Source organism: Monodelphis domestica, chromosome 2 (assembly GCF_027887165.1).
Source record: "Monodelphis domestica isolate mMonDom1 chromosome 2, mMonDom1.pri, whole genome shotgun sequence".
In the NCBI taxonomy this organism is placed as follows: Eukaryota; Metazoa; Chordata; class Mammalia; order Didelphimorphia; family Didelphidae; genus Monodelphis; species Monodelphis domestica.
Genome location: NC_077228.1, coordinates 245,023,202 through 245,049,104, shown reverse-complemented (window position 1 = coordinate 245,049,104; position 25,903 = coordinate 245,023,202). Strand labels below are relative to the sequence as shown.

The following is a 25,903-nucleotide window of genomic DNA, read 5'->3' as shown; positions in this document are numbered from 1 at the left end:
TGAGGTATCATCTCACACCTAGCAGATTGGCTAACATGACAGCTATGCAAAGTAATGAATGCTGGAGGGGATGTGGCAAAGTGGGGACATTAATTCATTGCTGGTGGAGTTGTGAATTGATCCAACCATTCTGGAGGGCAATTTGGAACTATGTCCAAAGGGCGATAAAAGACTGTCTTCCCTTTGATCCAGCCATAGCACTGCTGGGCTTGTACCCCAAAGAGATAATGGACAAAAAGACTTGTACAAAAATATTCATAGCTGCTCTCTTTGTGGTGGCCAAAAATTGGAAAACGAGGGGATGCCCTTCAATTGGGGAATGGCTGAACAAATTGTGGTATATGTTGGTGATGGAATACTATTGTGCTAAAAGGAATAATAAAGTGGAGGAATTCCATGGAGACTGGAACAACCTCCAGGAAGTGATGCAGAGCGAAAGGAGCAGAACCAGGAAAACATTATACACAGAGACTGATACATTGTGGTACAATCGAAGGTGATGGACTTCTCCATTAGTATCAATGCAATTTCCCTGAACAATCTGCAGGGATCTAAAAAAAAATACTACCCACAAGCAGAGGATAAACTGTGGGAGTAAAAACACCGCTGAAAAGCAATTGCTTGACTACAGGGTTGGAGGAGATAAGACTGAGGAGAGACTCTAAATGAACACTATAATGCAAACTCCAACAACAGGGAAATGGGTTCGAGTCAAGAACACATGTGATAACCAGTGGAATCATGCGTCGGCTATGGGAGAGGGAAAGGCGGGGGGGGGGGGGAGGGGAGGGGAGGAAAAGAAAACGATCTTTGTTTCCAGTGAATAATGTATGAAAACGACCAAATAAAATAATATTAAAATAAAAAAAGGGGGGGAGTATAGACAATGAGGATTATCACTAATCAACAAGTATGCACCAAATGGTATAGCACCCAAATTTCTAATGAAGAAACTAGGAGAATTGAAGGAGGAAATAGACAGTAAAACCATATTAGTGGGAGACTTGAACCAACCACTATTAAATTTAGATAAATCAAACCAAAAAATAAATAAGAGAGGTAAAAGATACGAATAAAATCTTAGAAAAATTAGAATAAATAGACATATGGAGAAAAATAAATAGGGAGAAAAAGGAATACACCTTCTTCTCAGCACCACATGGCACATTCACAAAGGTAGATCATACACTAGGTCACAGAAACATGGTACTCAAATGCAGAAAAGCAGAAATAATAAATGCAACCTTTTCAGAACATAAAGCAATAAAAATACTGATCAGAAAGGGTACATGGAGAGCCAAATAAAAAATTAATTGGAAATTAAATAATATGATACTCCAAAATCAGTTAGTTAGAGAAGAAATCATAGAAACAATTAATAATTTCATTGAGGAAAATGAAAATTGTGAGACATCCTTTCAAACCTTACGGGATGCAGCCAAAGTAGTACTCAGAGGAAAATTCATATCCTTGAGTTCATGTATTAACAAATTAGGGAGGGCAGAGATCAAGGAATTAGAAATACAAATCAAAAAACTTGAAAGCGAACAAATTAGAAACCCCAAGAAGAAAGCCAAAATAGAATATTCATTTCATTAAGGGAGAAATTAATAAAATCGAAAGTGATAGAACTATTGCACTAATAAACAAGAAAAGAAGCTGGTACTTTGAAAAAACAGACAAAATAGACAAAGTACTGGTCAATCTAATTAAAAAAAAAGGAAAGAAGAAAGGCAAATTAACAGTATCAAAGATGAGAAGAAGGACCTCACCTCCAAGAATAGGAAATTAAGGCAATCATTAAAAACTACTTTGCCCAACTATATGGCAATAAATATACCAATCTAGGTGATATGGATGAATATTTACAAAAATATGAATTGCCTAGACTAACAGAAGAAGAAATTCTTAAATAATCCCATATCAGAAAAAGAAATCCAAAAGGCCATCAAAGAATTCCCTAAGAAAAAATCCCCAGGGCCTGGTGGATTCACAAGTGAATTCTATCAAACATTCAAAGAACAGCTAATCCCAATACTATACAAACTATTTGACATAATAAGAAAAGAGTGAGTTCTACCAAATTCCTTTTATGTCACAAACATGGTACTGATACCAAAGCCAGGCAGGTCAAAAATGGAGAAAGAAAATTACAGACCAATCTCCCTAATGAATATAGATGCAAAAATCTTAAATATGATACTAGCAAAGACTCCAGCAAGTGATCAGGAGGGTCATTCACTATGATCAAGTAGGATTTACACCAGGAATGCAGAGCTGGTTCAATATTAGGAAAAACATCCACATAATTGACCATATTAACAAACAAACAGACAAAATCACATGATTATCTCAATAGATGCAAAAAAAATCCGTTGATAAAATAAAACACCCATTCCTATTAAAAACACTAGAAAGCATAGGAATAGAAGGGTCGTTCCTAAAAATAATAAACAGTATATATCTAAAACCATCAACTAACATCATCTGTAATGGGGATAAACTAGATGCATTCCCAATAAGATCAGGAGTGAAACAAGGATGCCTATTATCACATTTATTATTTGACATTGTACTAGAAACACTAGCAGTAGCAATTAGAGAAGAAAAAGAAATTGAACGTATTAAAATTGGCAATGAGGAGACCAAGTTATCACTCTTTGCAGATGACATGATGGTCTACTTAAAGAATCTTAGAGATTCAACCAAAACGCTAATTGAAATAATCAACAACTTTAGCAAAGTTACAGGATACCAAATAAACCCACATAAGTCATCAGCTTTTCTATATATCTCCAACACAGCTCAGCAGCAAGAACTAGAAAGAGAAATCCCATTCAAAATTACCTTAGACAAAATAAAATACTTAGGAATATATCTCCCGAGACAAACACAGGAACTTTATGAACACAACTACAAAATAGTCTCTCCACACAACTAAAACTAGAGTTGATCAATTGGAAAATCATTAACTGCTCATGGGTAGGAAGAGCCAATATAACAAAAATGACCATCCTAACCAAGCTTATTTATCTATTTAGTGCTATACCCATTGAACTTCCAAAAATTTTTTTTACTTAGAAAAAATCATAACAAATTTCATTTGGAAGAACAAAGGGTGAAAGATATCCAGGGAAATAATGAAAAAAAAAATACAAAGAAGGTGGCCTTGCAGTCCCAGACCGCAGACTATATTATAAAGCAGCGATCATCAAAACAATTTGGAACTGGCTAAGAGACAGAAAGTAGGATCAGTGGAATAGACTTGGGGCAAATGACCTCAGCAAGACAGTACATGATAAACCCAAAGATACCAGCTCTTGGGACGAAAATCCACTATTCGATAAAAACTGTTGTGAAAATTGGAAGACAGTGTGGGAGAGATTAGGTTTGGATCAACACCTCACACCCTACACCAAGATAAATTCAAAAATGGGTGAATGACTTGAACATAAAGAAGGAAACTATAAGTAAATTAGGCAAACACAGAATAGTATACATGTCAGACCTTTGGGAAGGGAAACACTTTAAAACCAAGCAAGACTTAGAAAGAGGCTCAAAATGTAAAATAAATAATTTTGACTACATCAAATTAAAAAGCTTTAGTACAAACAAAACCAATGTATCTAACATCAGAATGGAAGCAACAAATTGGGAAACAATCTTCATAAAAACCTCTGATAAAGGTTTAATTACTCAAATTTACAAAGAGCTACATCAATCGTATAAAAAACCAAGCCATTCTCCAGTTGATAAATGGGCAAGGGACATGAACAGTCAGTTCTCAGCCAAAGAAATCAAAACTATTAACAAGCACATGAAAATGTGTTCTACATCTCTTATAATCAGAGAGATGCAAATTAAAACAACCCTGACATATCACCTCACATCTAGCAGATTGGCTAACATGACAGCAAAGGAATGTAATGAATACTGGAGGGGATGTGAAAGTGTAGGGACATTAATTCATTGCTGGTGGATTTGCGAATTGATCCAACCATTCTGGAGGGCAATTTGAAACTATGCCCAAAAGTTGATAAGAGACTGTCTGCCCTTTGATCCAGCTATAGCACTGCTGGGTTTTTACCCCAAAGAGACAATAAGTAAAAAGACTTGAACAAGGATATTCATAGCTGCACTCTTTGTGGTGGCCAAAAATTGGAAAATGAGGGGATGCCCTTCAATTGGGGAATGGCTGAACAAATTGTGGTATATATTGTTGATGGAATACTATTGTGCTAAAAGGAATAATAAAGTGGAGGAATTCCACGGAGACTGGAATGACCTCCAACAAGTGATGCAGTGTGAAAGGAGCAGAACCAGGAAAACATTATACACAGAGACTGATACACTGTGGTACAATCAAACGTAATGGACTTCTCCATTAGGGTCAATGCAATGTCCCTGATCATTCTGCAGGGATCTAAAAAACACTATCTACAAGCAGAGGATAAACTATGGGAGTATTAGCACTGAGGAAAAGCAACTGCTTGACTACAGGGGGGAAGGGGATACAACTGAGGACAGACTCCAATTGAACACTCTAATGCAAATACCAACAACATGGAAATGGGTTCGAACCAAGAACACATGTGATACCCAGTGGAATCGTGCACCGGCTGGCAGAGGTGGGGGGAAGCGGGTGGGGGGGAGGAAAAGAACATGGTCTTTGTTTCCACTGAATAATGTTTAGAAATGACCAAATAAAATAATGTTTAAAGTGAAAAAAATTTTCTTTCTTATTTACCTTTTTGGGCTTCCTTGTGTCTCATGTTTTCACTTCAAATTTTTTGTTTAGTTTTGGTTTATTCTTCAGAAGTGCTTGGAAATCTATCTTATTGAATGACCATTCCCCCCTGAAAGAATACACTCAGTTTTGTGTTGGATAGGTGACTCTGTATTGTAAACCCAAATCTTTTGCCTTCCTTTAGATCATATTCCTTGCCTTTTGATCCTTTAATATAAAAGCTGCTAGGTCCTGTGTCATCCTGATTGTAGCTCCATGGTATTTGAGTAGTTTCTTTCTAGTTGACTGAAGGAGTTTTTCCTTGGTTTGGTGGCTTTTGAAGTTGACTATCACATTCCTGGAAGTTGTCAACTGAGGATTTCTTTCTGGAGGCAATCTGAATTCTTTCAATTTCAATTTTATTTTCTTTTTAGAGAATCAATCTTTGATAATTTCTTGTAATATGATGTCCAAGGTTTTTTCTTGATCATGGGTTTCAGGTAGTCCAATAATTCTCAGATTGTCTCTCCAAGATCTGCTTTCTAGGTCAGTTGTTTTTTTAATAAAATATTTCATGTTTTCCTCTGTTTTTTAATTTTTGTAATTCTGCTTTATTTTTTCTTAATTTCTCATGAAATCATTAGTTGCTAAATGGTCAATTCTGATGGTTGAGTCCCATTTTTCCTCTGTCAGTTTTTGTTCTCCTTTTTCAATTGACCTGTTTCATCACTTTCATTTCTCTTTCCCACTTTCCCTCTGCCTCTCTTAATTGTTTTTTGACGTCTTTCAGAATCTGTGTCCAATCCATATTTTTCTTTTGGCCTTTCTCTGTATTTCCTTTGCTTTCATTATCCCCTTCTGTGTCTGCGACTTACTCTTTGTCTCCATAAAAAACTCTATAGAATTAGATGCTTTTTTTTTGGTTTGCTCATTTTTTCTATCTAATTATAGGTAGACTGTTTTCTGGGAAGCTAAGATACCAACTTAAACTTCAGTCCTTCCTTGATGCTATTTTCACCTTATTTTTGGGTTGTTACTAGTTTACCAGATGGTCTGATGGCTGAGAGCTCTGAGAGCCCCCTCAGTTATAAGGGGTATTAACCCTTATTGATTATTGGTATTAGTATGGGTATACCTGTGACACTGGTTTGGACAGGCTCTTGAGGTTGACTTGAGTATGAGGAAAATGGCTGCTTGAGTAGCTAAACAGAAACTACTACTTAGGCCAGTTATATTAAAAAAAAACTATTTTAACTATCAATAATTATAAAAAAGGAAAGTAAGTGCTAATAAGAGATTCCCTACTAACTAATAAATCTACATAAATTTCCCACCAAACCTTTCCCTCATGGGAATGCTTTGTGACCACCAAGAGTGATCCTCCTTATAGTACTCTGCCTAATTAAATTCCCCAAATCTATCTTACTATCCTTACTGTATTTAAAAATGGAATATAAATTTTATAAAAAATGAGAAATGGTTGGATTTCTTTCTGCCACTCAGATGTAGGTTTTCAGGCTGTCAGAAGTCCTTTCACTGACACTCTCACACTGTCTTGCTCTCTATTGCCACCAACTGGTGATAACGGAGGAACTGTACCACAATCTCCTCTTCTTTTTACTTGGATGGTTTTCAAGTAGCAAAATATCACCAAATCTTTTGACTTTCAGAGAAAAACTCCTTGGACCACCTTCCTTGAACCAGGACAGCCCAAAAAGTCAGTCGTTGATCCATCAGTCTTTCCCAAGACTTCTAGGGAATATTCTCTACCTTCCAGAATTCTATTGTGGCTTAAATAAATCCACCTTTGAAATTCATTTCTCTATTTACCTATTGAAAATCTTATCAGGGGCAGCTAGGTAGCTAAGTGGATTGAGAGCCAGGCCTAGAGACGGGAGGTCCTAGGTTCAAATCTGTTCTCAGACACTTCCCAGCTGTCTGACCCTGGGCAAGTCACTTGACCCCATTGCCTTACCACTCTTCTGCCATTGACTCCAAGATGTAAGGTAAGGGTTTAACAAAAAAAAGAAAATCTTATCAAGAAATGTTGTTCATCAACCCTATTTCCTAACTCTTAATTAATGAATATCCTATTATACTTCTCCCTGTTGATTTAATTGACCCTTGAGATGATGATAGCTTAAAGACTTTCCTCAGGCTTGGGTGTAACTTCTTGATCTCAGTCTGAACTTGATCAGGACCAGGCAAGCTCAAGTTTTTGGTCTCCCTGTGTTCTTGATTCAATCAGGCACACCCCTGATTTCTCTGGCTTGGAGTTTTGGTCTTAGTTTGGGGCAAAAAGATCTGAGGGGGCGGGGGAGGTGAAATAGAATAAGTAAACTAAAGGGAACTTTTACTTGTTGAACTAGAGAGAATAAACTGAGGGGAACCTGTTTCCTCTTACAATGACTGCTGTTCTCTGGCTGGCTATGTCTAGAGAGGCCTGCTAATGGGTCCTGAGGCTGCTTATTTGTAATGGAGGTAGGAATAAGAAATGCTGAGGGATGCCACAAAGGGATACTGGCCCACAGGGATGCTGGTACACAGAGGACTGCTCTGGGGTTTACTCTGGGATTTGCCTGCTGATCCCTACCAATAGCTGATAGATCAATCTATTTCTTAACCTCCTTTCTCCCTCACTCCCTCCCTTAACCAACCCTCTCCACCCAGTTCATCTTGAAGCCTTTGGCTCCTTCCCTCCCCACTTGAGTAAACTATAAAGAGTTTCTTTTCCTTTCCTTTTTCAAGTCAAGGGATTTATTGGGATAACAGGATGGGAAACTGAGGTAAGAGGGATGAGGATTTCCCTAATCTAAATGAGGTAAAATTGAGGGTTTGAGAAGACACAAGTGTGACTCTCAGTTAGGGAGATGGAGGACAACAGCCTTTTAAGATCTTTTTTTCTTCTTCACAAGAAATCAGCAAGGTCTCTCAGCTTAACCCCAGAAAGAAAACAAAGTTCAAACTCTCTAAGTTTTCTTCTGGCCAGCTCAACTCTCAAATGCACCACCAACTCAAAAGCCAAGTTTCTTTTTCTTATTAGCTTCAACTTCCCAGAGTCAGAGAGACATAGACCAAGTCCAAAAAGCCAAGTTTCTCGTCTCCATGTGAACTTCAACTGCTCAGAGCCAGAGAAACCCCAAAAACCAAGTCTTTCAGCCAGCTTCAAACCTCCAGGGAGAGAGAGTGACTTCCAGTCAGAGACAAAGTCCCCTCCCCCCTGTCAGCTCAAACTGCCACCAACTGGGAACATTCTGTTGGAACCCTGGTTCTTGCATCTTGGTCCACAATTCCTGCAAAACCTCTCTCTCTTCATGTCTCTATCACAGAGGCCTCCCCCTGAGAACTGTGTTCTCACCCCAAACTGTGGATTATGTCTTCATCCCAAGCCCAGATTGGGATTCCTGGCCCTGGGCCCACACAGATCATCCCCCCTTCAGCCCAGATTGTCCTGGGTTGGAACTTCTCCACATTTGAAATTTCAAGGGGTGTGAGTTGTCTTGGACCACTATTTGCCCAGGAAGATTCTCAGGATCTGAATGTTAGATTGGGCTGAAGTTCAGAAACTGTAACAGCATATGTGGAGAAATGGAGAGAGGGCGGAATTGTGGTTTGCTCTTGGCTAGCTCTTCACTTGCTGCTATGCCTCCTGCTGGCTCTGCTCTCCTTTCTCCTCAGTTCTCCAGATGGTCTCTGCCTACCTTTGTTATTTTTTTAACGTTGTTTCCCTTTATCTCCTTGTTGGTTCTTTCACTCCTGTATTCATTTTGTGGCTATATTTTATTCTTGGTCAGAGAAGATTTTTGTGGTGAAAAGGAGCTCTGGCTCTAGTTACTCTTCCATCTTGACTTCACTGTCAGAAGCCTATACCTCTTCTTCCATTTGTAGCCAAACTCCTTGAAAAGGCTATCTACAATAGGTGCTTCTATGCTTTCTCTTCTCACTCTTAATTCTTTTTAATCTGGCTTTCAATTTCATCATTCTATTCAAAATGTTCTCTCCAAATTTATAAATGATTTGTTAATTGTCAAATCCATGGCTTTTTCTCAGTCCTCATTCTTCATGACCTTCGATACTTTTGAACATCCTCTTCTATTTGATACTGTCTTCTATCTTGGCTCTCCCATCTATTTAACAACTTCATTTCAATCTCCTTGGCTGGATCCTCTAGTAAGTTATACCCTCTAACCCTGGGTGTCCCACAAGATTCTGACCTGGGTTCTCTTCTTTTGCTTCTCTATACTGATTTATTTGGTGATCCCATATGTTCTTATGGATTTAATGAGCACATCTATATTGATGACTCTCAAATCTATTTATCCTGCTCCAATCTTTGTTCTGATTTCCACTCTTACATTTCCAGTATCTAAAACTGTATATTCATTAGACATCTTAAACATATGTACAAACTGAATTCATTATCTTGCCTTCTCAACAGTAACCTCCCAGCTATAATGTAGAAGATAACACCATTCTAGTCTTTCAGACTCACAATCTACTGTCATTCTTGATGCCTCACTATCTCTCATTTTGTATATCCAAATGTTTCTTAGATTTTTTGATTTCCTATTGAGGTCTCCTTTGTAACAGCTCCAAAAACTATCCCTTTCTCTCATACAATATTGTCACTATAGGCCTTCATCACCTCACATGGAATATTGTAATGGCTTGCTGTTGAGTCTTCTGCCTCAAATCTATTCTTATTTTAATTCATCATGGCTGAATGCAGCCACCAAAGTGACATTCCTAAAATACAGGTCTGACCATGTTACCTCTCTACTCCAGTATCTCCCTTTTGCTTTCATGATCAAATACAAAATGCTCTGGCATTTCAAGCCCTTCCACTTTTCCAATCTCTTTATACCTTACTCCTCAACACATACTCTTTGATCCAATGACACTGGCTTGAGTATTCCACAAACAAGACACTTCATGTTTCAGCTCTGGTCATTTTCTCTGACTGTTTTGCCTCCCTGACACTTTTCTTTTTTGTCTCCATTTATTTGCTTCCCTATCTTCTTTTAAGTATTAACTAAAAGAGCATTTTCTAACCATTGTGGAAAGCAATTTGTAACCATGCCAAAAAGACCATAAAACCCTTGACTTATCAATACACTACTAGATGTGTATGCCTAAGAGATCAAAGATAGGGGGAAAGGACCAAATTGTATTTAAAAAATAATTATAGAGGCTCTTTTTGTGGCAGCAACGAATTGGAAACTGAAGGGATGTCTATCAATTGATGAATGGCTGAACAAGTTGTGGTATAGGACTGTAATGGAATACTCTTGTGCCATAAGAAATGACAAAGATAACAATCACACCCAGACACAAAAACTGGAAAGACATATGAAGTGATACAAAATGAAATGAGCAGAACCAGAAGAATGTTGTACGCAGTAATAGCAATAACATACAATCATCAACTGTGAATGACAACTAATAGCAGCAATTTAAGGCTCCAAATGACTTATGAAGGACTTCTTATATAAGCAATGTGTGTTTTCTTTTTCAACATAATGAATATGGAAATGTGTGTTGCATGACAGTACATATATAATATATATCATATTATCTGCCCTCTTGGGGAATGAGGGGAGGGAGTGAGGAAAAGACTTGGATCACAAAATGTCAGAAAGCAATTTTTAAAAATTCTATCTGCATAAAATAAATATAAAATAAAACTTAAAAATATAATTTAAACAAAACAGAAAAATCGTCCTCTTTAGGAAGCCCTTCCCAATCTCTTTTAATTCTAGTGCCTTTGCTTTCCTATTTTTCCACTATACAGAGTATACATATTTGTTTGCTTGTTTGTTGTAAGATTTTGAATCACTTGAGGGCAGGTACTTCCTTTTGTCTCTTTCTTTTTCCTAGCATTTAGAATAACAACTGACACAGTAAATCCTTAATAAATTCTTTCTGAGAGAGAGGGAAGGCGAGAATAATGTCCATATGATTTACTTACTTTTCTAACAATGTAAACATTTCACCATACTTTTGGAACATCTCTTTACTTTCAGTGGACTCCATATAGCTAGTAACAATAAAAAACAAAAAGAAACAATATAGGATTAATGAACTTGAAATAATGTTAGTAGAGGAAATAATTGCTTTAATTATTAATGGATTTAAAAAATGTTCCAAATAAGTTAGCTCCTCATCTGTATATCCAGATGACTACTACAGAAGTTTTGTGGTTTGGTGGTGGTTCAGATTCTTCTAAGTTAACAGTTTACTCTAATTTCAGTTCCCAACAGAAAGTCTAAGGAGGGAAGCAAACCCATGTCTCAGACTAAAATATTTATTACATAGAAAATTTAGTCATGCAGACTTCAATAGACCTATCAATCAACAAATGCATAAAGGAAAATTACAAATATATAGCACTGTAAAGTTTGCTATAGCATTTCATTTAAGACAACCCATGTCAGGTAAGTGCACAAATATTATCCCCATTTTACAGATAAAGAAACTGAAGTTCATGAAAGTTAAAAGAGTTACTCATCTACGTGTCTGAACTGGGCTTTGAATCAGGTCTCTTTTCTATGTTGATGGGAAAATGGAGGGGAAAAAGTAGGGAAAGGAAGGGAAGGTAGCCAGGGGTCCCTTTCTGCTCAGTAGTCCAATAATGAAATTGACCAGGCTTTTCCTTCTGGCCTATAATTATGGTAGGGATTTAAATTAAAATTGAGTCAGACTTCATAGATCTTTAGATAGGTTTATTTTTGCTCTGAAAATAAAGGTCTGGAAAGTTAAGGAAAATTAGATCTCCCACAGGTATACAGAGACCAAAGGCAATCTAACCCAGGGCAAGGATGTTCTCTAAAAAATGCACCAAAACTCCCACTTCTCTCTTCTTTTTATATTGTCTCAGACACCTCCCACAAAGGAAGTGGGAGGTGTCTGAGGAAGCTGAGGTAGAGGGTCCTAGGAGATGTAGTCTCCCAAGGCTCAGAGTCATTTTAAAACATATATCCCCCCCCCCCCCCCGTGATTCTGATTCGTTGGGAGACTAGTCTCCTCAGTGGATCAAAACAAATAAATTTACAATCACAATAAAATATACATCAATACAAGGGGAAAATGGCAACAATTTTGACAACAAAATAAAAATAAATATTTGGCACTTTTTTACAAAGAAATCAGGGGGCAGTCCCCTTTTTCACAACTATATTATGATTTTTTTAACCAAATCAAGTGAATTTTTTAAACAAAAACAAATGAAATTTTTAAACCCCCAAAAGTTCAATATTGTGCATCCAGGATTTTTCTCAGGATCCTCTGGAGTAGTGTGCAGTTTCCATTTGGTCTATCCATATGGATTCTGGGAGGGAGCACATTTTTTTTCCTAAAATGAGTTTTCACTTGAAATAAAACACATTCTCCCCTGAGGAGGATATAAAGAAAAACATAAATCACCCAGGGAAGACATGTCTGAGGCATGAGGCATATGAATCACTGCCAATTAAATTTTTCCTCTGAATGTAAATAGTGGTTTTTCTCATAGATTTCTCCAAGTTGTTCAGGATCACTGCATTGCCACTAATGAAGCAGTCTATTACATTTCATTGTACCATAGTTTGTCAGTCTCTGTGTACAATGTTCTCCTGGTTCTGCTCCTCTCACTCTGCATCAATTCCTGTAGGTTGTTCCAGTCTCCATGGAATTCCTCCATTTCATTATTCTTTTGAGCACAATAGTATTCCCTCACCAACATATACCACAATTTGTTCAGCCATTCCCCAATTGAAGAGCATCTCCTCATTTCCAATTTTTTGCCACCACAAAGAGAGCAGCTATGAATATTCTCGTACAAATCTTTTTCCTTATTATCTCTTTGAGGTACAAACCCAGCACTGCTATGGATGAATCAAAGGGCAGACAGTCTTATAGCGCCCTTTGGGCCTAGTTCCAAATTGCCCTCCAGAATGGTGGATCAATTCACAACTCCACCAGCAATGAATTAATGTCCCAACTTTGCTAAATCCCCTCTAGCATTCATTACTTTCTGTTGCTGTCATGTTAGCCAATCTGCTAGGTGTGAGGTGATACCTCAGTGTTGTTTTGATTTCCATTTCTCTGATTTTAAGAGATTTAGAACACTTTTTTTTTCATGTGCTTATTAATAGTTTTTATTTCTTTAACTGAAAATTGCCTATTCATGTCCCTTGCCCATCTATCAATTGGAGAATGGAGTGATTTTTTTGTATAATTGGTTTAGTTCTTTATAAATTTGAGTAATTAGACCTTTGTCAGAGGTTTTTGTAATGAAGATTGTTTCCCAATTTGTTACTTTCCTTCTAATTTTGGTTGCATTGGTTTTGTTTGTACACAATTTTTTAATTCGATGTAATTTAAATTATTGATTTTGCATTTTGTGACTCTTTCTAAGTCTTGCTTGGTTTTAAAGTCTTTCCCTTCCCAAAAGTCTGACATGTATACTATTCCGTGTTCACTTAATTTGCTTATATCTTTCTTCTTTATATTCAGGTCATTCACCCATTCTGAGTTTATCTTGGTGTAGGGTGTGAGATGTTGATCCAAACCTAATCTCTCCCATAATACTGTATTACAATTTTCCCAGCAGTTTTTATCAAATAGTGGATTTTTGTTCCAAAAGCTGGGATCTTTGGGCTTATCATAGACTATCTTGCTGAGGTCATTTATCCCATCTATCCCACTGATCCTCCTTTCCGTCTCTTAGCCAGTACCAAATTGTTTTGATGGCCACTGCCTTAGAGCATAGTTTCATATCTGGGACTGCAAGTCCTCCTTCCTTTGCATTTTTTCATAATTTCCCTAGATATCTTTGATCTTTTGTTCTTCCAAATGAACTTTGTTATGTGTTTTTTTTTCTAATTCTGTAAAGAAGTTTTTTTGGCAGTTCAATGGGTATGTCACTAAATAAGTAAATTAATTTGGGTAGGATTGTCATTTTTATTATGTTAGCTCATCCTACCTATGAGTAATCAATGTTTTTCCAATTGTTTAGATCTAGTTTTAATTGTGTGGAGAGTGTTTTGTAGTTGCATTCATATAGTTCCTGTGCATGTCTCAACAGATAGATTCCTAAGTATTTTATATTGTCTCAGGTGACTTTAAATGGAATTTCTCTTTCTAATTCTTCCTGCTGAGATGGGTTGGAGATTTATAGAAATGCTGATGACTTATGCAGGTTTATTTTGTATCCTGCAACTTTACTTAAGTTGTTGATTATTTCTACTAGCTTTTTGGTTGATTCTCTAGGACTCTTAAAGTAGACCATCGTATCATTTGCAAAGAGTGATAACTTGGTCTCCTCATTGCATATTTTAATACCTTCAATTTATTTTGCTTTTCTAATCACTAATACTAGCGTGAGGTGATAATGGGCATTCCCCATTGCAGATGATGCTTGCTGATGGTTTTACATATATACTGTTTATTATAATTAGGAAAGGCCCTTCTATTCCTATACTTTCTAGTGATTTCAATTAGGAATGAGTGTTGTATTTTATCAAAGGCTTTATCTGCATCTATTGATATGATCATGTGATTTTTTTTTGTTTACTTGTTAATATGGTCGATTATGTAGATGGTTTTCCTAATATTGAACCATCCTTGAATTCCTGGTATAAATCCTACCTGGTCATGGTGAATAATCCTCATGATGACCTGAGGGAATCTTTTTGCTAGAATCCTGTTGAAGATTTTTGCATCTGTATTTCTTGAGGAAATTAGTCTGTATTTTTTTTCTCTGTTTTTGACCTGCCTGACTTTGGAATCAGAAGCATATTTGTGTCATAAAATGAATTTGGTAGAAATCCTTCTTTGTTTATTCTGTCAAATAGTTTGTATATTGTGATTACTTGTTCTTTGAATGTTTGATAGAATTCATTTGTGAATCCATCTGGACCTGGAAATTTTTCTTAGGCAGTCTTTGATGGCTTGTTCAATTTTTTTTCTGATATGATTCATCCAGATTACCTAGATTGCTCATTTGCTGCCATACAGTTGGGTATAATAGTTTTTAATGATTGCCTTAATTTACTCTTCATTAGAGGTGAGGTCTCCCTTTTCATCTTGGATAATGTCAATTTGGTTTTCTTCTTTCCTTTTAAAAATTAGATTGACCAGTACTTTGTCTATTTTATTTGTTTTTTCAAAGTACCAGCTTCTAGTCTTATTTGTTAAATGAATAGTTTTTTGACTTTCAATTTTATTAATTTCTCCTTTGATTTTTAGGATCCCTAATTTAGTCTTCATCTGAGGATTTTTATTTTGTTAACTACTTTACTGTTTTTTAATTTGCATGCCCAATTCATTGAACTCTGCCCTCTCTAGTTTCTTAATATAGGAACTCAAGGATATAAATTTCCCCGAGTATTACTTTGGGTGCATCCCATAGGTTTTGAAAGGACGTCTTATCATTGTCATTTTTTCAATGAAATTATTGTTTCTATGATTTGCTCTTTAACTAACGAGTTTTGGAAAATAATATTGTTCAATTTCCAATTAATTTTTGACTTGCATCTCCATGTACACTTACTATTATTTTCATTTCATTGTGATCTAAGGTTGCATTTATTATTTCTGCTCTTTTGCACTTGCTTGCAATGCTTTCATGCCCTAATACATGGTCAAGTTTTGTGAATGTACCATGTGCTGCTGAAAAGAAGGCATATTTCTTTTTGTCCCTATTTATTTTTCTTCACATATCTACTACTTCTAATTTTTCTGAAATTTCATTCACTTCTCTCACCTCTTTCTTATTTATTTTTTGGTTTAATTTACCTCATTCAGATAGAGGAAGGTTCAGGTCTCCCACTAGTATAGTTTTTTCTATCTATTTAATCCTTGAGCTCCACTAGTTTCTCCTTTAGAAATTTGGATGCTATGTCATTTGGTGCATACATGTCGAGTACTGATATTTTCTCATTGTCTATATACTGCCTTTTATCAGGATATAATTACCTTCCCTATCTCTTTTAACTAGATTTATTTTTACTTTGGCTTTGTCAGATATCATGATTGCGACTCCTGCCTTCTTTTTATCAGTTGTTGCCCAATAGATTTAGTTCCATCCTCTTACTTTCACCCTATGCATATCTACCTTCCTCATGTGTTTCTTGTAGACAGCATATGGTAGGGTTTTGAATTCTAATCCACTCTGCTATTCGCTTGCATTTTATGGGTGACTTTATTCCATTCACATTCAGAGTTATGATTACCAGCTGTGTATTTCCCAGCATTTTGATTTCTTCTCCTAGTGCTGCCTTTTCTCCTTTCACTATTTCCTTCTAAACCAATGTTTGTTTTTAATCAGTCCCCCTAGTTCTCACCCTTATTGTACTTCCTGTTCTATCCCCCTCCCTTGTTGTTCCCCCCTTATTTTCTTTGCAGTCTTTTTAAACTACCCCCACACTCTCCCTCTCTTATACTGCTTCCCTCCCCACCAGACCGTTTGTTATCCTTCTACTTCCCTATAGGGCACAAATATATTTCTCTGCCCCAATGGCTTGGATTGTTCTTCCCTCTTTGAGCCAATTTCAGTGCACATAAGAGTTGAGTATTTACTATTTCCAACCTCTTTACCCTTCTAGTGTATTGATGTTTCCCCTCCTCCTGCCAGGAGCTTCTTTGTGACATATAAATTTACCCCATTTTGTTTCTTTTCTCATTTCTTCAAGTATTAACCTCTCTTTTAGCTCTCTCTCTCTCTCTCTCTCTCTCTCTCTCTATATATATATATATATATATGCATTTATGCATATGTATGTCTATATACATATTTATGTCTTGTCATTTCATCCTATACAGTTTGTCACTGTTCCCTCTAAGTGTAATTCTTCTAGCTGCCCAGGTGACAATAACAATTTTTAAGAGTCACCAATAACCTCTTTTCTTATAGGGATACATATCATTTTAACTTATTGGGTCTCTTAAAAAAGTTTTTTTGTTTTGTTTTGTTTTTCTTTTTTTCCTCTTTTTAAATTACCTTTTGATGATTCTTTTGAGTTCTGTGCTTGGGCATCAAATTTTCTGTTCAGTTCTGGTCTTTCTTTACAAATGCTTGGAATTCTTCTATTGTATTGAATGACCATACTTTCCCCTATAAGAATATAGTCATTTTTGCTGGGTAGTTGATTCTTGGTTGTAGACCTAGTTCCCTTGCTTTCTGGAATATCATATTCCATGCCTTTTGGTCCTTCAGTGTAGATGTAGCCAGATCCTGTGTTATTCTCACTATGGTTCTATGGTATCTGAATGACTTCTTGGAAGCCTGTAATATTTTTTCCTTGATCTCATAGTTCTTGAATTTGGTTATAACATTCCTGAGTGTTGTCATTTGGGGATTAAGTACAGGAGGTGATCTGTGAATTCTTTCAATCTCTACTTTTTCCTCTTGTTCTAGAATGTTGGGGAAGTTTTCTTGGATAATATCCTGTATTATGGTGTCCAGACTTTTTCTTTTGTCATGGTCTTCTAGTAGACCAATATTCTTAAGTTGTCTCTCCTGGAATGATTTTCTAAATCTTCTGTTTTGTGAATGAGGTGCTTCATATTTTCCTCAGTTTTTTCATTCTTTTGGTTTTGTTTTATTGTGTCCTGCTGCCTTGTGATGTCACTTAATTCTAGTTGTTGTATTCTAGAGCTTTAAGACTGGATTTCATTCCTGGCTTTTTGGTCATCCTTATCCTTCTGGTCTGATTTTCTTTGGAGATCATCTCTTTACCTCATCTCTTATCTCCTTTGCCTCATCTTTCATCCTCTTCATCTTTCATCTCCTTTGCCTTATCTTTCATCTTCTTTGCCTTGTGTTTCATCTCCTTTGCCTCATTTTCAAGCTGGTTGATTTTGGCTTTCAAGACACTATTTTTTTTAATTTCCAGATGACTTATCTTAGTTTTTAATTTCTTTTCCATTTGTCTTCAGCCTCTCTTAATTGTGTTTTGAATTGTATTTTGAGTTCTTTCAAAGCCTGTATCCAATTCGCTAGGTTTTCTGGTTCATTGCTTGCTGTTCCCTCCTCCTCTGTTCCATTTGCTCTTTGTTCATTGCCTGTTTAGAAGCTGTCTTTTTTCTTTTTCTGTTGTTTGCTTTTATTTACCCCTTCTTTACTTCCTGCAGTTGTCTGTGCTCTTGCTCCTCTCATTTTTTTGATTTTGGTGTTTTCTTTCAGTCTCCCCTCTTGAAGCTTTTCCAGGAGATCTCTCAGTGCAGCCTGTGAGGGAGGGTTGTTGGAGTTTGAGCTTCTCTGAGCTCTGAAGACTTTTGATGGGATTAAATCCATCTGGGTTGGCCTGGATGTGCTCTGAGGCTAAAATCTCATGGACAGCAGGAGCAATATGGAAGGTCTCTGCCGCTGTGATCAGGCTGCCCGCTCTGTGCTCCCTCCCCAGCTCCTTCCCCACCAGCTGTGTTTGATGCTCTGAGCCTGGCACAGCCGTGTCCACAGTGTACTCCCTCCAGACCAGTGCCTTTGCCAACCCAGAGCTTCCCACTGATGCTGGAGGCTTAGAGCTCTAGGTGAGGGGGGGTGGGGGGGAAGAGTCCTGGGACCTTCCTTCTGCCTTCAACTTAAACCCTAGTGTTCTCTAATTCCGGCTTTTGCGGGGCTTACCTTTTGAATTGAGTCCAGCAGGAGGGTCCTTGCCTCTGTCTTGTTGTTAGGTTTGATTTTTAGACCCCTAGGAGCATTTAGTTTGTAATTGGTAAGGAAGGGTTTTTAGAGGTCTGAAATTTCGCTATCTCTACACTGCCATCATGACTCCACCTCCAGTCCAATAATATTTAAATACTAATGGTAGTTTTAGTAGTCTAAAACTTTTGGGGCAGGCAGTTATAGTTAGAAATAATGGAAATCAAAACCCTAATTTTCGACTCTTCCAGATCCATTTCTAGCCATTTTGGACAATGTGTTTTAAAATAGTCTTGAACCACCCTGCAAGAATTATTAACAAATTGATGCCAAATTTGTCTGATATCCCTTTCAGTAGAAAGGTCCAGATCCAGGTACTGACCTCCCAACTCAATAAACTGATCCATAAATTGGGAGGGGGTCTCATCATTAGATTGCATAAGGTGGTCAAATTTTGTCCAAACATCTGGTCTTGCAGGACATTCTCGCATTGCCTTGAGAATAGTTTCCCTAGCATTGTTTAATTGTAAGTATTATGCAAGAACATTATATTCCCAAAGAGGATCTTGAGGTGGCCAGTGTACTACATTGTGCCCTTCAGCTTTGTTAACCTCAGAGATGATGTTATTTCTCTCACATTCTGTTAGAAAGACCTGATGTAATTTTCAACATCCTTATAGGAAGGATCATTCTGGAAGAATATATTGGCCATCTTTTTTGTTATAGCTATTGGTTCATCTTCAAAGCTAGCCAGATCTCTTTTAAATTCTTTTATGTCCTGGGGTATGAAAAGAGAATATTGTCTTAAATTTACCACACCCACAGCTTGTTCTATTGTGGGCACTACACTTAAGGGGAAAAGTATTTCATAGGACTCAGTCTGTGTTCTCTGTTTCTTTTGATTTGTTTGACTGTTGATGAGAAGGAACTGGTATGGTCGTTGTTTGAGAGCTTACCAAGGCAGTATGAAGTTTTCTCAGGGCTGATGTTTGTCATGAGATGGGAGAAGGGACAGGGGATGATGAGGCATCAGGAGAGGAAGCAGCTGAGTTGGGAGAAGGAGTAGGGGAGGGAAAGGAGTTTTTACACCTGAAGCATCTGAGAAGAATCCGTCTCTATTTCAGGAGAAATAAGATCTTCTCTCAGTAATTTGGGAACAGGTTTGCTCAAATTTGAATTTGAATTAGACATTTCAGGCTTGCAAAAATTCGAATTAGACTTAGACAGTTCAATAGTTCTTTTCCACTGGACCATGAAAAGAATGTTTAAAATTTTCCAATTGATTTTGTACTGTTGCTTATATTTTTGGCATGCATTTTCCAATTTTCAGCCTTTTGCATCTTGACATTAAGAATTATGAACAGAGGATTTCCTAGCAGCATTGTGAAAAGGAGGTATTCGTAAACCTTAAAGTTTTCTAATTTGGCAAAAGCCAAAAGGCTTTCATATAAGGTAACAACCATGTTGTGTTTATTTATTTGTCTATTTATTTGTGATGGTATAGGAAAAAAGAAATTTTTTTTTGCTATATAGATTTTTATTAGTGCTGCCCTCCAGTGACAGAAAGGCAGACTGCAACTCAGCAGAAAGAGGAATATATATATATATATATATATATATATATATATATATATTTTAGTGCTTAGTTTTGGCCTCTAGTGGCCAGAGGAGCAAATTGCTAATGGGGGATGGGAGTTGGAAAAAGGAGTTGTCGGTAATGGCTGGAGTTGATGCACTGTGCTGGGGAACTAGAATGGAAGAAAGGGGTGGAGTTAGAGCATTCCCAGGTGCCTTGCTTTAAAGATAAATTGGGTTTGGGTTTTGGATTTTGGGGGGTTGAGAGTTGCCTGCTTAAAGCAATTTTGTTCCAGAGGGGAAAACTACAGCTTGGGGAAGTCAAGGATTATTTGAAGCAGGCTGGGGTGGGTAGAAGAGGGAGAGAGAGACTCAGAAACCCCTTCCGTTTGCTTTAATCAGATTCCCTGCTGGGTCTTAGCCTGGCAGGATTGAGGGGGACTCCCTTCTTTTTCTTTCCTCTCAGTCACCTCCCACAAACAAAGTGGGATGTATCAGAGGAAGTTAGGTTAGAGGGTCCTGGGAGATGTAGTCTCCCAGGGTTCAGAGCCATTTTAAAACACACATGACTTCTAAGCACAAGTGCTCTTGTCTGATAATTTTTGAAATATATTGTTTGATGTTAAAGCTATAAGTGACAGAATTCCAGTATGGAGTCCTAATGCCCATAAGTCATATCATAAGTTATGATAGAGAACATATACTTTACTTTTTTATTTTACATTATTTTATTTTTAAAAAATTTTCCATGTTTCCATGATTCATTTTCTTTCTCTCCCTTCTTCCCTCTTTTCCCAGAGCCAACAAGCAATTCCACTGGGTTGTACAAATATTATCACATGGTACCTATTTCTATAAGATTCATTTTTGCACTAGAGTAATCTTTTAAAGCCAAAACCCCAAACCATATATCCATATAAACAAGTGATAAGTCATATATTTTTCTTTTGCATTTCCACTCCCATAGTTCTTTCTATTAATGTGGATAGCATTCTTTCTCATAAGTCCCTCAGAAACGTCCTGGAATATAGTAGTAAAATCCATTACGTTGAATAATTCCACAATATTTCACTTTCTGTGTAAAATATTCTCTTGGTTTGGCTCATTTTACACTGCATCAGTTCATAGAGATTCATCCAAGTTCACATGCAATTACTACAGTTCATTATTCCTTTCAGCTTAATAGTATCCCATCACCAAGAGATACCACAATATGTTTAGCCATTCCCCAATCGAAACCACATTTTCCAGTTTTTTGCTACCACAAAGAGAGTGCCTATGAATATTTTTGTATATGTATTTTCCCCCAATAACCCAATAGTGGTATTGCTGGATCAAAGAGCATGCAATCTTTTAAAGCCCTTTGGGCATAATTGCAAATTGCCTTCCAAAATGGTTGGCTCAATTCACAACTCCACCAGGAATGCATTAGTGTCCCAGTTTTGCCACATCTCCTCCAATATCTATTGTTATTATCCTTTACTGTCATATTGGCCAATCTGCTAGGTGTGAGGTCATACCTCAGAGTTGTTTTGATTTTAATTTCTCTAATCAGGAGGGATTTAGAACACTTTTTCATGTAATTATTAATAGTTTTTATTTCTTCATCTGAAAACTACCTATTCATGGCCCTTGACCATTCATCAATTGGGGGATGGCTTCATTTCTTGTACAATTGACTTAGTTCTTTATAAATTTGAGAAAATAGACCTTTGTCAGAGAATTCCTACCCAGGAACAATATATGTTTTTCCAATTATTTGGATCTAGTTTTAATTGTGTGAAAAGTGTTTTGTAGTTGTGATCATATAATTCCTGTATTTTTCTTGGCAGATACACTCCTAAATATTTTATATAGTCTAGAGTGATTTTTACATGGAGTTTCTCTTTCTAACTCTTGCTGTTGAGTTAATTCTCTAGGATTCTTTAAGTAGACCATCATATCATCTGCAAAGAGTAATAGTTTAGTATACTTGTTGCCTACTTCAATCCCTTCAATTTCTTTTCTAATTGCTACTACTAGCATTTCTAGTACAATATTAAATAAAAATGGTGGTAATGGGGATCCTTGCTTCCCTCCTGATCTTACTGGGAAGGCTTCTCACTTTTCCCCATTGCAGATGATACTTGCTGATGGTTTTAAATATATACTACTTATTATTTTTAGGAATGGGACTTTTATTCTTAAACTTTCTAGTGTTTTCATTAGGAATGGGTGTTTTATTTTGTCAAAGGCTTTTTCTGCATCTATTGAGATAATTTTGATTTGTGCTGGTTTGATTATTGATATAGTTAATTATATGGATGGTTTTCCAAATATTGAACCATCCTTGAATTCCTGGTATAAATCTCACCAGATCAGATCATAGTGGATAATCCTTGTGATCACTTGCTGGAGGCTTTTTGCTAGTATTGTATTTAAGATTTTTGCATCTAAAGTCATTAAGGAGATTGGTCTGTAGGTTTCATTCTTTTTTTTTCTTTTTTCTTTTGGTCTGCCTGGCTTTGGAATCAGTACCATATTTGTGTCATGAAAAGAATTTGGTAAAACTCCTCCTTTGATTATTTTTCCAAATAATTTGTATAGTATTGGAAATAGTTGTTCTTTAAATATTTGACAGAATTCACTTGGGAATGCATCTGGCCCTGGGGATTTTTTCTTAGGAAGTTACTTGATGGCTTGCTCAGTTTCTTTTTCTGAGATGGGATTGATTAAGAATTCTATTTCCAGACTTCCGGGTACACATGGCTGCAATCTAGACACAACTCACTTCCCCTCCCCAGCACCGAACAAAATAGAATACCTCAAAAGAGCATATAAATCACCGTTGGAAGAATGGAGGGACTCTCCAGTACCCCACAGAAACAAAGGTACTTGGGGTTTGAACATTTCCACACCATAAGGAGGAGGAAAAGCTTGCACAAAAACATGAACTGAGCGGCCCCTCCCCCCACCCCTCACCAAACCAGAGTAAGCTATCAGAGTGCTCACTGGGACAGTGAGTGAGTGAGGAACATCTCTTTCTGGGGGGGTACAGCAGGGTCCTTGGGACCTAAAGACTGCAAGGAAACGACCTCTCAGGGTGGTTTCACGGGAGAATCCTGTGCTGAGCACAGGGGGCTGTGGAGATGAACTCCGGGGCGGTTGCGCTGAACACCTGGGCGGGCCTCGCTGATTGCCTGGGCAGTTGGGCTGAACACAGGGGCCTGCCCTCTAAGAAACCTCGGAGGCTGGGAAGAACTAGTCTGAGGCAACCTAAATTCACAGAAAACCCGCCCATATCACCCAGACCCCAGACCAAAAAAGAAAGTGGAATAAAACCACCAAAGGGATGGCTCACATGTCCCAAAATCAAGCCTCCAAGAAGAAAGGGGGGAAAAAGTGACTATTAAAAACTTTTATGGTAGGAGTACCCAAGGAAAAGAAGAGAATGAGGATGAAATCCAAACAAAATCAGAACATGCCTCCCAAAAGGGAAACTATCCACAAGTTCTGGAAGATCTCAAACTGGAGCTTACCCAAAAGATGGAAACCTTTTGGGGAAAAAAATGGGAGAAAGAGATCAGCAGTCTGATAGACAAGACTACACAATTGGAGAAAGAGCTGGAAGAATCTAATAGAAGGGCAGACAAAGCTGAAAAGCAAAACCAGTCCCTAACGACCAGAATTAAGCAACTGGAAGACAGTGAGATTACAAAACAGCAAGAATCAATAAAGTAAACCCCAAAAATTAATGAATTAGAAGAAAACATAAAATATCTCACTGAAAAGGTCACAGACTTGGAAAACAGAGGAAGAAGAGACAACATGAGAATTATTGGTCTACCTGAAAAACCAGAGATAAACAATAAACTCGATGTTATTCTACAGGAGATTATAAAAGAAAATTGTCCACACGTTCTGGAGGAAGGGGGGAAAATAGAAATAGAAAGGGTTCATAGAACACCCTGTATACTAAATGCTCAAAAGGCAACCCCCAGGAATGTAATTGCCAAATTCAAGAGCTTCCAAGAAAAGGAGAAAATCCTACATGAAGCCAAGAAGAGGAGCTTCAGATATAAGGGGGCTCCCATAAGGATCGCACAGGACTTAGCGGCTAACACACTAAGAGACCGCAAAGCATGGAACATTATATTTAGAAAGGCAAGAGAGCTGGATCTACAACCAAGAATCAACTACCAAGCAAAACTGACTATATACTTCCAGGGGAAAGTATGGGCATTCAACAAAATAGAAGATTTCCAAGCATTTGCTAAGAAAAGGACCAGAATTTAGTGGAAAATTTGATATCCAAGCACAGAAAGCAAGAGAAACATGAAAAGGTAAATATGAAAGAAAGGGAAAAGGAGATAAAACTTATCTTTTTCTTTAAGTCAAACTCTCTTCTATAAGGACTACATTTACATCAAATTATATATGTAAATATGTGGGGAAAATGTATTGTGTAACTCACAAATTGAATGCATCATAAGAGTAGTTAGAAGAATCATGCATAGGGAAAGATTGGGGCATCAAGAAGATTTGGTGAAAGGGGGGCAAAGAAAGAAAAAGGGAGGGGGGAATCGTCGATAATACTAACATTTACTTCTAGAAATGGGGGGGTGCTAAATAGAATAATCATTCCCATACAAAGATACACATGGGAAGGGGAGGAGAAGAACTCTCATATGAGGAGAGGAAGAGAGTGTGAAGTGGAATTACTTAAACCTTACTCTCAGTGAAATCAAATCTGATAGGGAAGAACATCTAGATCCATTGGGATCCTGAATTCTATCTTATCCAACAGGGTAAGAAAGAAAGGAAAATCAAGGAAGGGGAGGGGAACGGAGCATTAAAAAGGGAGGAAAGGAGAGGGGGGAGGGGAAGGGAGCATAAAAAGGGAGGGACTAGAAAGGGAAGCATATCAAGGGAGGGGACTAGGGGGACTGACCTAAAGCAAATCACTGGTTAAAAAGGATATAGCTAAAGAAGAAAGGTCAGAACTAGGGAAAGATATCAAAATGCCAGGGAATCCACAAATAACAATCATAACTTTGAACATGAATGGGATGAACTCACCCATAAAACATAGACAAATAGCAGATTGAATTAGAACCCCAAACTCTAACATATGTTGTCTTCAAGAAACACATATGAAGTGGGTTGATACTCACAAGGTTAGAATTAAAGGATGAAGTAAGACCTTTTGGGCCTCAACAGATAGAAAGAAGGCAGGAGTTGCAATCATGATAGCTGACAAAGCTAAAGCAAAAATAGACCAGATCAAAAGGGATAGGGAAGGAAAATATATTCTGTTAAAAGGGAGTATAGACAATGAGGAAATAGCACTAATCAACATGTATGCACCAAATGGTATAGCATCCAAATTTTTAATGGAGAAACTAGGAGAATTGAAGGAGGAAATAGACAGTAAAACCATATTAGTGGGAGACTTTAACCAACCACTATCAAATTTAGATAAATCAAACCAAAAAATAAATAAGAAAGAGGTAAAAGAGGTGAATGAAATCTTAGAAAAAATAGAGTTAATAGACATATGGAGAAAAATAAATAGGGACAAAAAGGAATACACCTTCTTTTCAGCACCACATGGCACATTCACAAAAATAGATCATACACTAGGTCACAGAAACATGGCACTCAAATGCAAAAAAGCAGAAATAATAAATGCAACCTTTTCAGATCATAAAGCAGTAAAAATACTGATCAGAAAGGGTACATGGAGAGCCAAATAAAAAATTAATTGGAAATTAAACAATATGATATTCCAAAATCATTTAGTTAAAGAAGAAATCATAGAAATAATTAGTAATTTCATTGAGGAAAATGACAATGGTGAGACATCCTTTCAAACCTTATGGGATGCAGCCAAAGAAGTACTTAGAGGAAAATTCATATCCATGAGTGCATATATTAACAAGTTAGGGAGGGCAGAGATCAAGGAATTGGAAATGTAAATAAAAAAAACTTCAGAACGA

At 37.1% G+C, this 25,903-nt stretch overlaps 1 protein-coding gene across 8 annotated transcripts in view; it reads right to left on the bottom strand.

Annotated features, from left to right (window-relative positions):
- Nucleotides 1–25,903, bottom strand: part of DNAH9 (dynein axonemal heavy chain 9) — a 755,194-nt gene that overhangs the window by 608,764 nt on the left and 120,527 nt on the right. For 7 of the 8 annotated variants that reach the window (XM_056817453.1, XM_056817454.1, XM_016430769.2 and 4 more), the window contains one exon: nucleotides 10,695–10,763. In XM_056817453.1, coding sequence (XP_056673431.1) covers nucleotides 10,695–10,763 — 69 coding nt within the window. Of the gene's footprint in view, nucleotides 1–10,694; nucleotides 10,764–16,706; nucleotides 19,564–25,903 lie in introns of those variants that run through there. The other variant, XM_016430778.2, reaches the window with a different exon arrangement.